The 13583-nt window shown below is 37.1% G+C and overlaps 1 protein-coding gene across 6 annotated transcripts in view; it reads right to left on the reverse strand.

Annotated features, from left to right (window-relative positions):
* AAGAB (alpha and gamma adaptin binding protein) overlaps window positions 1–13583 on the reverse strand; it is a 69438-nt gene that overhangs the window by 32643 nt on the left and 23212 nt on the right. For all 6 annotated transcript variants that reach the window (XM_027851973.1, XM_027851974.1, XM_027851971.1 and 3 more), the window contains one exon: window positions 10636–10719. In XM_027851973.1, the coding sequence (XP_027707774.1) occupies window positions 10636–10719 (84 nt within the window). The remainder of the gene's footprint in view (window positions 1–10635; window positions 10720–13583) is intronic.

A 13583-nucleotide genomic window follows, 5' to 3' on the forward strand; every position in this document is an offset into this window, starting at 1 on the left:
TAAGTTGTAGCTTTTTTCTTATCTTTTCCAAATTAAATTATACTACTTTCTTTTTCAATTCAGTTTTATTTTCAGCTCCAAATTTTCTCCCTCCTGCCCTCCTTTCTCCCCACTGGAGAAGCAAAAAAACAATGCTTGTTATGAACATGTATAATAAAGCAAAAAATAATTCTCACATTACTCATGTCTCCCCACTCCCGGCCAAATACACACACACACACACACACACACACACACACACACACACACACACACGCCTCAATCTGGACTCTGAGTCCATTATTTCTCTATCAAGATATGGATAGCATGTTTTACCATGAGCCCTCTGGATTGGTCATTGTATTTATAAGAGTTCAGAAGTCTTTTAAAGTTGTTATTTACAATACTGTTGTTATCATATAGATTGTTCTCCTGATCCTGTTTACTCCACTTTGTATCAGTGCATACGATCTTCCCCAGTTTTTCTGAAATCATTCCCTTCATCATTTCTTACAGCATAATAGTATTCCATTACATTTATATACCATAACTTGTTCAGCTAATCTCCAATTGATGGGAATCCCCTCAGTTTCCAATTCTCTGCCACCACAAAAAGATATAAATATTTTTTGTACAGATGGGTCCCTTCCCTCTTTTAAAAAAAAATTTTTTTTGGGTTGCAGGCCTAGCAGTGGTATTGCTGGGCCAAAGGGTACATATAGTTCAATAGCTTTGGGGGCATAATTCTAAACTGCTTTCCAGAACAGCTGAACCAAACTATTCTAATTTCAAAGCCTTACATTTCAACTCTTTAGAAGTGGACATTGGCCTAGAATATCAAGAATGCATACCCACAACATCTTATAAAATCTTCCATAGTCATATTTTATCTTTACCTTTACTTGTCCTTATAACTGGAGTTCAACTTCTTCCACAATTAAAAAGTCATTCCTTCTCCCCAACTTGCCTCTTTCCCTACCCCATTCCCCACAGAACTGCCTTTTATAATCTTTTAAAAAATATTTTTCCCAATTACAAGTAAAAACAATTTTTAGCATTCATTTTTTAAATTGCTTTTTTTGGGTGAGGCAATTTTGGTTAAGTGACTTGCCCAGAGTCACACAGCTAGTAAGTATTATGTGTCTGAGGCCGCATTTGAACTCAGGTCCTCCTGACTCCAAGGCCAGAGCTCTAATCCACTGTGCCACCTAGCTGCCCCTATTTTTTAAAAATTTGAGTTCCAAATTCTTTCCCTCAATCTCTTACCCTCCCTCCTCATTGAGAAGGAACGCAATATGATATAGGTTATACATATGCAGTCATGCAAGACATATTTCCATATTAGTCATGTTGTGAAAGAAAACACAAAAAACCCCAAGAAAAATAAAATTATAAAAAGTATTATTCAATCTTCATTCAAAGTCTATCAGTTCTTTCTTTGGAGAAGGATCACATTTTTCATCATACATCCTCCAGAATTGTCTTTGATCATTGTATTGCTGAGAATAGCTAAGTCATTCATGGATGAACATCATACAATATTGCTGTTACTATCTACGACGTTCTCCTGGCTCTGCTCACTTTACTTTGTATCAGATCATGTAAGTCTTTCCAGGTTGCCTTTTATAACCTGCTGTTGCCTCTGGCATGTTCTTTTTCCAACCCACAAAATAACTATGACCAAATTTAATACTGACCATAACTAAGAAATCTCAGTTAAGAAAGAAAAGGGCCTAGATATGAATACAATATTGAATCCTTTAATAAAGTACTCTACCAGAAAAGAATTAACTAGCATTACAGAAGCCTATACTTTCCCATAATAAAAATCTTATCCTACATTCTATTCTGCCTAGCAAACTGAAAAGGATTTAAAAAAAATAAAAAAAAAATTAAGTCATAGGAGAATTAGAAGAAGACCTAATTAATTATTTTCCAAAAAAAAAAAAAATACTCAAAAAGGACAAAATTTGAACAGCACTATTAAAAAAGGTTTTACTCAAAGTGACAGGCTTGGTTTCCAAGTCTAGCTATACCACATTATTTTTGATTCATGAAAGCAGGATATGCCCTCCTTTCTCTTCATCTTATTGAGCAAAGCACATTTGATGATAAGAATGGAGAGAAGCCTCTGTTTGGCTTGAGACATACCAGGTGTGACCACGAAGTAATGAGGTTGCTTTTCTTAAACAAACCTATTACAACTTATATATCCAAATAAAAGTTTTCCTCTTCAAAGTAGTCACATTATGCTATATACTTCTGAGTGTGAGTGTGATCAGCACCTTCTCTGTCACTTAAGAATTTTACTTGCTGGGGCCACTGAGAGGTTAAATGTCTCGCCCAGGATCACCAAGTCAGTATGTGACAAAGCAGGACTTGAACCCAGGTTTTCCTGACTCTGGATTACCATTTGACACTACAACCCCCTACACCATGACAGCTCTCTGCTAAACCACTAGATTAATAAAATAGAGTTGAATAAAATAGTATTAAATAGTATTAAATTAAATATTAAGTATTAAATAATATTAAAACAGTATTAAATAGTATTAAAAGCCTATAAGAGCCCATTTCTTTAAAAACTTAACTCTTGAATTTCCAATTTCCAGTGAAGATCCCTCTTTCAAAGTAATCAGAAGAAAAGAGACTGATAGAATTTTTTGTTATTTAAATTTTTACTGCTACTGTATACTTTCATTACAAAATTATCTTAGATCAGGAAATTAACATCTGCCACTGTATTTAGGGGATGGAATATCAACATATCATGAACTCTTTAGCATTGAAAAAAACAAAACAAAGCCCTAAAATAAAGCTGTCATGTAAGAAAACTGATATATCTACCACACAAATCCTACTTAATCTTCACCTAGTAGAGTCATAGCAGATCAAACAATACTAGATAAACAAAGCAAATATTCAGAGCTTTTGAAACCTAACACTCTGCAATTATTGCTTACAGTTGAATATCGTGTAGTAAGCATTTTACATTGTAGTCTAACAGAAGTAGGTGTGGTTTCTCTATCATATCAATTAAAAATAGCCAATAGACATTAATGGCAGAATTTCAAAATGGAGTTTATTTAAAAGACCAAAAATTCATTTACTAAGATCTGAACTTCAGCAGCGTTCATTTATGACTTTACTGGGCACAGGCCACTCTGTTAAGAAAGAATAAAGTGACTCCCTCATTTGAATAATTCTTTACACATTACTAACCATTTTTATTCTCCTTGCCTATCAAAGCAAATGATCATTACTGAGAGCCATGTACAAGGCACCATGCTAGTATCACCTAAGAACCATAAAGCAAGACAAAAATATGGAAAAAGACAAACTAATGCAAAGGAAGGCAAGAAGAACAGGGAAAACAATATATACAAAGACTATAATATATAAATGAAAAGAACAACAACAAAAATGAAACTGATTGTTTTCTATAATGACCAAGCTTGGCCCAGAAGAACAAATGAGAAAATTTACTTTCCTCCATTTACTGGAGAGGTGGGGGACTATGGAGGTGAGATACTATATATACTACCACAATCAGATGATATGTTGGCTGGTTTTGCAGAATCCCTTTTTATTGTTATAAGGGATGGATTGGGGAGGGAAATGGTTGGAAATGAAGGTGATTTACAGAAGATACCAACGAAAAATTTTTAAACTGCATTTCTATTCAAATTTTATTTTAAAAAATCTTAAAAGTGTGTTGTAGCTATTTGATCTTATAATATCCTTGAAAGGTAAGACATTAAAATCCTGTCTTCTCATGTTTGTGAATAGTCACTGCTTTGCTTTGTGACCTTGAGCAAGAAATGAGGAAAATGTCAGCTTTTGAAAAATACCATTTCTGGCTCAAAGCCCTGGCCTATGGTCTTTCATATTAAGTGAATCAATCCCCTTTTGGAAAATGCTATCCAGAGAAAGATGTTTTATATATGCAATTGACTTTAGATCTGGAAGGGGCCTTAGAGGTAATCTAGTGCAAACATTTCCTTTTTTTACATATAAGGAAACTGAGGCCCAGAGAGGGCAAGTGACTTGACCCAAGTAACACAAGTAAAAACTAGCAGAGCTAGGATTCACACCCAAGTCTCATGACTGAGTGATCTTAAGATACACAACTGACAAACTGATATATTAAAGAACGTTCATTACTGATCACCTAATCTACAGGAAGCGTTGTGGGCTATACAAAGCATAATTCAAAATATGGTCATCAGTAGCAGCAGCAAAAAATATTCACCCACAGTCAACTGGTATAACAAAGTAGCGATCAATAATGATGCCTTCACTGCATTTTTAAAAAGATTTACTAATGCCTTTTGTTTTTCACCCCCACTATGACAATTTCCTGATATGCCACCCCTCTTCCACCATAAAATGCTCCCTTGTAACAGGAAAAAAAAAAAGCCAAGCAAAACCAACGTGACCAAATCTGAGCAAAGATTTAATATTCTGCACCTACGGTCTTTCCTCTGCCCTTCCCTTTGAGGCATGCATTCTGAAATCGTTAATCTTCAAATTCTAGCTCCCACCCTACACCTACCTGGGCAGAGCCTTCTCTAGCTGCTGGTAATTCCAAGCCACCATTGGATGCCCTCAGCCCTTATTGACTGGGGCTTGTCTGGGAGTCATGGCTTCTCTGGGCCCCATTTCCTCTTTTAAAAGGGGAGGCCTGGGCCAGGAAGTATCTGAGACCACTAGCAGCTATATACTGCTGATACCTAACAGCTCTCCCATTCTAGCACTTAAATAAGGTACTTTTCATTATTGTTGGGGTTTTTTGGTCCCATCTTTAAAACTAGATTATAAGTTCCTTGAGGGCAGAAATTATATCTCAGACCTCTTTGCACAGCACCTAGAATAGGACCTTAAACATAGTGAGTGATCAATAAGTATCTTTGGATTGCACCATGACAGGAAATTACAGCTTTATTCCCTTCTGTACTAGTTCAATGTTTTTATGACCCAGACATTTTGTGAAAGCTATTCATGAAAACAATTCTCATCATCATAATTATAAAAGACAGGGAAGCAAATGTCTGGCTTTCGTGTACAGCCTTTGACCACAAACCATCCCACAGACTCAAATAGTGGTTGTGGGTCACTCAACTTAGTAGCTTAGATTTTATCTACATTCCTCCCCTTTGAGCAGCAGCCAGAAGACTTTCGGGTGGAGAGAGTTTAAGGCAGGAAATCTAAAGGGAAGGTCATACTGTGGGTAAGCTGATGTAGAGTGTCTCTTCAAAAGCACAGTCAAGTTGAAAAGGGAGTTCTAACTTGGATTCACTTCCTGGACCATTTGTAATAATCTGTTTATTGCACAGTGGAAACTTAGGCAGAATTCTCAAGAAGTCTGACCTTTACAACATACACAATGATATCTAGAGATTTCCTCCTGTAACAAACTGAGCATATGACTGGGTCCTTTGGCTTGTGAAATTTTACAAACTGAGAGAGCCACAGGGTATAAGAACTAAGACTTTATAAGGGGCCACCAAAACGAAATCTCTACCAGAAAAGAACATATCTCCTTCTGGAGAAATACTTGTTTACCTACAAATGCTAGGGAAACAGCAGAGCCTGTCTGGCTCTTACAGTGTGAATGTAGCAATGTGCATTTGGGAAGAGAGCAAATTCTAGTACTTGCATTAAATAGGAAAATAATTACTTGTGGCTCCAAATAAAAGAATAATGTAAAACTATACATCATAAGACATATCACCACTCATTAGTAATGTACGTATATTTCTTACGTTAACTATTCAACTGGCTTATCTGTACTTTGGATTAAGTGCAGGGACAAAGAGATGAAGTCAGTCTGGCTTTATCAACACCATTTCAGAGAAGCTTTCTTAAAGGAAGAGTTTATTTAAAGGAAATAAGCAAATAAACTCAAAGTCTCTCTGATTTGATAATCACCCCCAATCAGTCTCTTTAAATGGCAAGTCTGAGGGGTTTCAAAAGTCTGTGAAATCATTAGGTACTGCTAGGCATCCCCAGGCACATCATTTAGCTTCACTGTGTTCACTTCTCCATCCATAGAATTACAGATCTACAGCAGAACTAGAAGGGACAGAAAAGCCTTCTAATCCAACCCCATCATTGCAAAGATGAGAAAAGTGAAACTAGACAGGTTAAGGGACTTGCCCATACAACTAGTAAGTGTGAAAGGTAGGATTTGAACCCAGGTCCTTGGATGCCAAAGCCAGCATTTTTCCATTGTACTACACTGAGAACTGGGACAGCATCTGGACTGTCTCTGCCTCTGCCCCTGTCTCTCTCTCTGTTTCTCTCTGTCTGTCTGTCTCTCTCTCTCTCTCTCTCACACACACACACACACGGAATTGAGTCCTGAGTTCTGCCACTTCCTTTCTCTGGGCCTTAGCTTCCCATCTGCCGCATAATGGATTTAAACTAGATGTTTTCCATTGAAAATCCCTTTAAATTCTTTTGTGAGTAAAAGTGAATTTCCTTGATCTTTTAGTCACAGGATCAGAGAATTTAGAGCTAGAAACTTGATCCCTGGAGAACTGGAAGGGGGGATATTTCACAGAAAACAGTGTGGGATCAGATGAATGAAAAAGCACTTCTTAAGCATTTACTACATGCGAAGCATACAAACAGAAAAGCAAAATAAGTTGGGCCTGACTATCAGGGATCAATGTGTTGTCAAAGATTTTCTGGGGGAAGGGTATTAACCTATTTCAAGGAGCATAAGAGCTGAGTGAACTGAGCAGAACCAGGAAAATGTTGCACACAGTAACAGCCACATTGTGTGATGACTAATATTGATAGACTTAACCCTTCTCAGCAATACAAGGATCTAAGACATCTCCACAGGCCTCATGATGGAAAATGCTATCCACAAAGAAAAACAAACTACAGAGTCTGAATGCAGATCAAAGCATAATATTTGCTACTTTTTTTCTTCTGTCGTGTTTTGTTTCCTCTCTCACCAGAAAGGTGGTTCGTCCTATTGGTTCTAATTCTTACCTACAACATCACCAATGTGAAAATATGTTTAATAGGAATGTATATGTATAGCCTGCCGTCTTGGGAAGTGGAGAAGGAGGGAGAGAAAAATTTAAAACTCAAAAGCCTATAGAAGTGATTGTTCATAATTCAAAAGAAATTAATTAAAAATTAAAAAAACAAACAAACAAACAAAAAGGAGCATAAGAATTTAATTGCCCTAACAGTTAAGAAACCCAGAAGAACACTGGTTAATGGAACTGGTAGGCATTTTCTTTGGTTTGCTCAGAAAGGATTTTAGATCCTTGCTCCTTAAAGCCACCATTCCATCAGAGAGTTCATTCCCAACTTCTCTGAGGCTAGAGGCATTTCTAGACAACAGAAATCTGGGTGGATGGAAATGAGTTTTGTATACAATCTTCCCATCCAAATCTTTTTCATTTTAGTTACATAATTGAGTCCCTTGATTTCCTGGGACTAAGGAGAAGGGAAAAAAGGAAATGAGAGAATGAATTTTGATTCAAATACACTAGAGAGAAATCCTCCAATCTTGCAAATCACTTTTCTTGCTGTGACTGATTTCCTAGCATGATCAAGTGGCCTTAACTTCTGGGTTCCAGTCAGTTTTAATAACACTGAGCCCCTTTTCTCCCACTCTTCTCTATATGAGACAACAAATGGCTCAGCAACAAAATTAGGGACTTCACATTCACACCTGGATCTGGTATCAGAAGCAGGGGAGGGAGATTGGAGAGAGGGGACAGAGAAGGTACAGAATGAAGTTGACCCAAGATTCAATGAAAGGCACACTGCCACTCAGTGGCAGAACCTGGCCCAGAACTTGGGTCATCAGAGACTCTTCAGAAGATGAATAGGGGCAGGTAGGGGGTGCAGTGGACAGAGCACTGGCCCTGAAGTCAGAAGGACCTGAGTTCAAACCTGGCTTCAGACCAAACACTCGACACTTACTAGCTGTGTGACCCTGGGCAAGTCACTTAACCCCAGCTGCCCCCCCCCCAAAAAAGAAAAGATGAATAAAGGAGGACACTGCTTTAAGAATAAAATAATGCCTTACGCTTCTGGGGGAATGGCACTAAAAATGAAAAAAAACAGAATATCCTAATAGGTTATATATAAAGAGATAGAAGAGAAGGAAAAAATCTAGGGGAAAAAACTAGCCAGTAGACCCAGCCTCTAATGAATCAGGCTGGCCCTTATACCACAAATCCTCCTTCAGGGAACATGTCTTACTAAACATATATTTTATTTGGTGGCAAAGCAAAGGAGAAGGAAAGTAGGGAGGAAGCCACTTTGTCTCCAAGTTTTGAATTAACTCTAAATATTCTGATGTAGCACTACTTTCCCTTTCAATAGCAATTAAGATCCCAATACACTGCAAAAACAGAAAACTCAGTCAAATTCTTGTATTTTCAGTGCTACCTGACATGGCAATTAAGTTTTTAAAGTATGTAACAGAATTGGAATCTTGTACGTCAGCTTGGTCTTTGCCTAAACTAGTTTTACAAGGCTCTAGAACCTATATTGTGCAAAGTTCAAGATTTCCATGAAGTTATTTAGGTACCACATGTTCCTTGACTGTTCATACAAATATCAGTTTACATAACACAAAAAGAATAGCCACGTTAATTAATGAAGCATTTTAGGAGAAAAACACCATTATATCTTCAAAACTATGTTGTGTTTTGTTTTGTTTTTTAAAGACTCAGTACCGAAAAGATTTACACGCACTTAAAAATTAATAAAATGGGTAAAAAAAAAAAATAGGCGGAAGCTAAGGAAATCCAGTGTTCTAACACTACAGAACACAAAGGCAACTAAAAACTCCCAAAGATTATCCAGGAAGCTAGCACTCCTCCATATAAAGAAAGCGTGATGCAGGTTCATTTCATTTTCAATTCTGATATACTTACTTTGTGCCAGACAGAGCTTTAACAAATTCAGAAGACAGAAGAGATCTTGGGCACACTATGGTCCCATGTAAAAGTTCAGCTGAAAGAACCTGAGTTTCACTTCACCCTGAAGTGACTGAAGAACATGGTGAAATGCTCTAGTTTTACAACTAGAAGTAGTCCTTGGGATGTGGAGCAGACATTTTATCAGAACTGAAAGAGATTATTCCCTTTAACAAATTATATTTTTACAAAGGGCTTCCAGGGCAAAGGAAGATCTTGGTTTTTATTCCCTTCTGGTGTATACACAGAATATGTTTGCTCAGAATATGTTTAAAGGCAACTCAGTACTAGACTAAAAAGGTTATTAGAGTATGATAGGAAAAGATCACAAGAAGACTAAAAGAGGAGGCTAGTATGCCCTAGACAAGCCAGGCATTTCATAACTTCAAAATCATCTCTCTAATCATCCCTTTTTCTCCATTTCCACTAAAACTGCCTTAGGCCAGGGCTTCTTCAGATCACGATCAGACTCCCCTAGCAGCTTTGGGATCATGCTTCTAGCTTACAGGCTTCTCTCTACTCTACTCCATCTCACAGAGTGCTGCCAGATTCAGCTTCCTACAACAGTCATTTCATGTCACCAATCAATTCCAAAACCTCTATAATACCTTACTCCTTCCCTTCAGGATAGGGTCCCAAGTTCTCATTCTGGCATTCAAGACTTTCCGTCTTCTCATCTTCACCCTGCTACTACTCTTACCTCTACCGAGCATGAAACCTCAACTCCACAAGAGGCAATCTACTCTATTCCCCAAATACATTAGGCTCTTTCTGGATGCCAAGACTTCTCTTAATCTCTTCGCCCTTCCTTTCAACCTATTAAAATTCCACCAACTCCATGGTAAGAAGCAATAAACATGAAGAATTGGAAGAAATAAGGGTAGGCTTGTATGAACCAATACAGAGAGAACAAAACAGAATCAAGAGAAAAATAGATGCAATAACTGCAATAAAATATAAATGGAAACACTAAAATGCAATTCAACTTATGTTAAATGCAATGAACAATCTTGGTCACAGCAAATAGACACTGCGATACTTCCCTCCTCTCAATAAAGAGGAGAAGGACTAAGGGTATTGAACAGAGCATATGCTGTCACATCCAGTTACTTTGATCAGTTTGGTCTGGTTTGACTTTTTCTTTGTTACAAGGGAAGATTCAATGGTGGAGTGGGAAGGATATTGGCAAAAGGCTGTGACAAAAAAAAAAAAGACAAAAAAACCCCTTCACCTATTCTCCAAAGTTCAGTTCAAGATGTCTGGGAAGTATTCCCTGACTATTCCAGCCCATATTGATTCTTTTTTTTCTCAACTATCACGCTCATAGTCAATAACTATTTTGGTTTTGCATTCAGTTTACACCATACTTTATCATTACTCGCTTGTTTATATTTATGCCTTGTCTCCTTAGACTATATGTTTTAGAGTACTGAGACCTATTTCACATTTTTCTGGGATCTCCTTCAGGGCCTACCATAGACCTCTGAACATGAGTGCCCAAGAAATATTAGCTGAATGAACAAACAACTATACACATGTGCAAAGCTCTCAGAAATGCTACTTTTGTCTCTTCTACAACTGGGGACCAGAGTGGAACTAAACTTTCTCTTATCCAAACAGGTTAGCAAAATTAAAACATATCATTTTTTAATGGATTCAGAAACAGAAGATATAGACTCCTTTCAGTGCAGTTACTTACCGCTCTTCATTACTACATTCGACCAGACATTGGCATTCAAGGCTTGTATGATTCTCTTTACCCCCGTAGACTCTGGGAAGTCATCTAATTGAAGGAGAGAAAAACCACATTTTACTTAAATTATGTTATATGTATAACTAAAAAAGTTTTTATAACTACCTTATACATAGCAGGTGCCCAGCAAATGCTGAATACATAAGTAAATCTAATTGATACTTTGCACTGATTGTCAAGCAAATTTAGAGATTACTCCACTACGGACAAGACTATTCTGTAAACTAAACCCCATAAAGTGATTCACGTGGTACAGTCCTCTCTGTGGCAGCTAGGTGATCCAGTGAATAGACCACTGGATCTGGAGTCATGAAGACCTGAGCTCAAATCCGGTCTCAGACACTTATTAGCTCTGTGATCCTGGGCAAATCACTCATCCTGTCTGCCTCAATCCACTGGAGAAGGAAATGGCAAACTACTCCAGTATTTTTGACAAGAAAAACCCATGAACAGTATGGTCCACAGAATCACAAAGAGTCACACACAAATGACTGATATAATGGACAATGATATTCTATGCAAGACAGCTATCCCCAGGACTTCGAGACCTTTAGCTACTAACAGAAGCAATAATAAAAACTGTCTAGAGAGAGACTGAAGGGTCTTTGAAGGTAGGGACTCTGTCCTTTCCTCAGTGAGTAAACCCAAGCATCTAATATAGTGCAATGAATCCAGTAGGTTCTCAGAGAGATAAATGGTAACAATATAATAACTAACATTACATAGCATTTTAAGGCTGGCAGAGCACTTTACAAATGTTATCCCATTTTATCCTTACAATCACTTGGGAGGTATATTTTATCACCCCCATTTTACAGATGAGGCAACTGAGGTAGATAGGTTAAATGATTTGCCCAAGATCACACAGCTAGACAGTGTCTGAGGATGGATTCAAATTTGGGTCTTGCTGACTCCAGATGTAGCATTCTATCCACCATGCCACGTAGCTGGTCACTACTTAGTAATGGAAAGTGCTTAACTAAGTATTTTCTGATCAAAAAATAAAGATTTAATACGTGGCAAGTAAAGTCATTAGAACCTGTCATTGTAACAAAGAAACAAAAGGACACAATACACAAAAAATAGGACACTGAGGGATCCTCTTTTAAACAATGGGATAGTCATCACAGTCACATTTCATTAGGATGCTGTTAACTTTAAAACAAATTACATAGGGAAGCATTCCCTATTTTACAACAACTACTGGGAAAGCTGAAAAGCAATTTGGCAGAAATTAGGTTTCTAGGGGAATGGCTGAAAAACCTATGGCACAGAAATGTAAACTGACTACTACAACACCATAAGAAGTGACAAAGATGAGGAACTCAGAGAAACATGAGAAAATTTATATGAACCAATACAGGATAAAATGGAGCCCCAGAGAACATCCACACAACAAGAAGGACTTAAACAAAGAAGGTGAACTTGCAATAACCATCGTGACCAGCCATAGTCCCACAGAAAAGATAAGGAAATGCACATGATGTCCTGTAGGTAAAGACATGAGAGATGACAGACGTGGACCACTGCGCAGTTTGCCAGGTGTGGACATTGCGCCAGCTGGTTTAACTTAACTATTTTTTCTGTTATAACAGAAGGCTCATTTTGCATGTGTGCATGGGAAAACTAGGATGTAAAAACAACAGGCATCAATAAAGTATATCTTCAAGAAAAAAAAATATGATCTAGATAACAAATATAAAATAGCTAACTTAATGGAAATATTTGTACTTTCAGTGATTTATAATTTCATGATTATAGAAGGAAAAGACTAACATTTGAAAGCGTTCTCATGTGATTAAACACCCATATTCAAAAAGAGAAAACAGGAAGGGAGATCTCTAAAGGTATGGCATGCCATAGGGCCCAGTTACTGGCCCAACATTTTTACCAAAGCTTCAAATGAAAATAGGCTTATTGAATTTACATATGATACAAAACTAATTCTTTAGAAGAATTCAAAAATATCTTAAAAGGATGTAATAATAGGCACAAACCAAGAAGATGAAATGTAACAGGGATTAATGTAAAGATCTATAATTTAGGTTTGAAAAGAAGTAGCTGCTTAAGGATAGGCCAAGCAAGGCCTAACTTGACAGTAGTTCATGTGGAAAAAAAGAAAGGAAGTTAACACAGTTGCTGCTGCTAAGAAAGCTAATATAATCTGAGACTAAATCAATATTAATATTGTTCAGTTTAAAGTAGATAATAGGCCCACTGTACTCACTGATAGTCTGACCACATTTGAGATATTACATTCAGTGCCAGATACCATATTTTAAAAGACAGAACACATCCATAATGGTCAGGTTGCTAGAAATAATGTTTCAAGGAAACTGCTAATTAACTTTGGAGAAGAAAAAAATCCAATTCGGGTTACAGCAGGGTGGTTGGGCAGAGTATTACGAAGATCTTCAAATAGCTGATGGGCTGCCATTTGGAAGAGAAAAAAGACTTTTTTCTGTTCCAGAGCCAAAAATCAAGACCATTAAGAGGAAGCTAATTTCAGCCAAGACAAGGAAGAACTTTAACAAATAGCTGTCTAATAATGCAATGGCCTACCTCCCAAAGTTAAAAAGCGTTCAAACAAAGGCTCAATGGCTATCTTTTGGGAATGTTGTACAAAGGATTCCTATATTGGAAAGGAGGATGGACTAAACGACTTCTGAGATCCCTCTTAATGTTTTACTTCTATGAAGAAACTGGTTAATGTTTGAAAAATGTACAGAGTTGGAAAAGAATAAGACAGAACTACCTTTTCAAGAAAAAATGAGAATATATCTAGGTACCATGTTACTAGGAAGACAATAATGAAAAGTTTAAAAAGATCTTTTCCTGAAAAAGGGTATTTAGGATATCTCACAAAATATAAAACTTATATCTATTCACTGTAG

The sequence above is a fragment of the Vombatus ursinus genome, unplaced genomic scaffold, assembly GCF_900497805.2.
Source record: "Vombatus ursinus unplaced genomic scaffold, bare-nosed wombat genome assembly UNPS02009205.1, whole genome shotgun sequence".
Lineage (NCBI taxonomy): Eukaryota > Metazoa > Chordata > Mammalia > Diprotodontia > Vombatidae > Vombatus > Vombatus ursinus.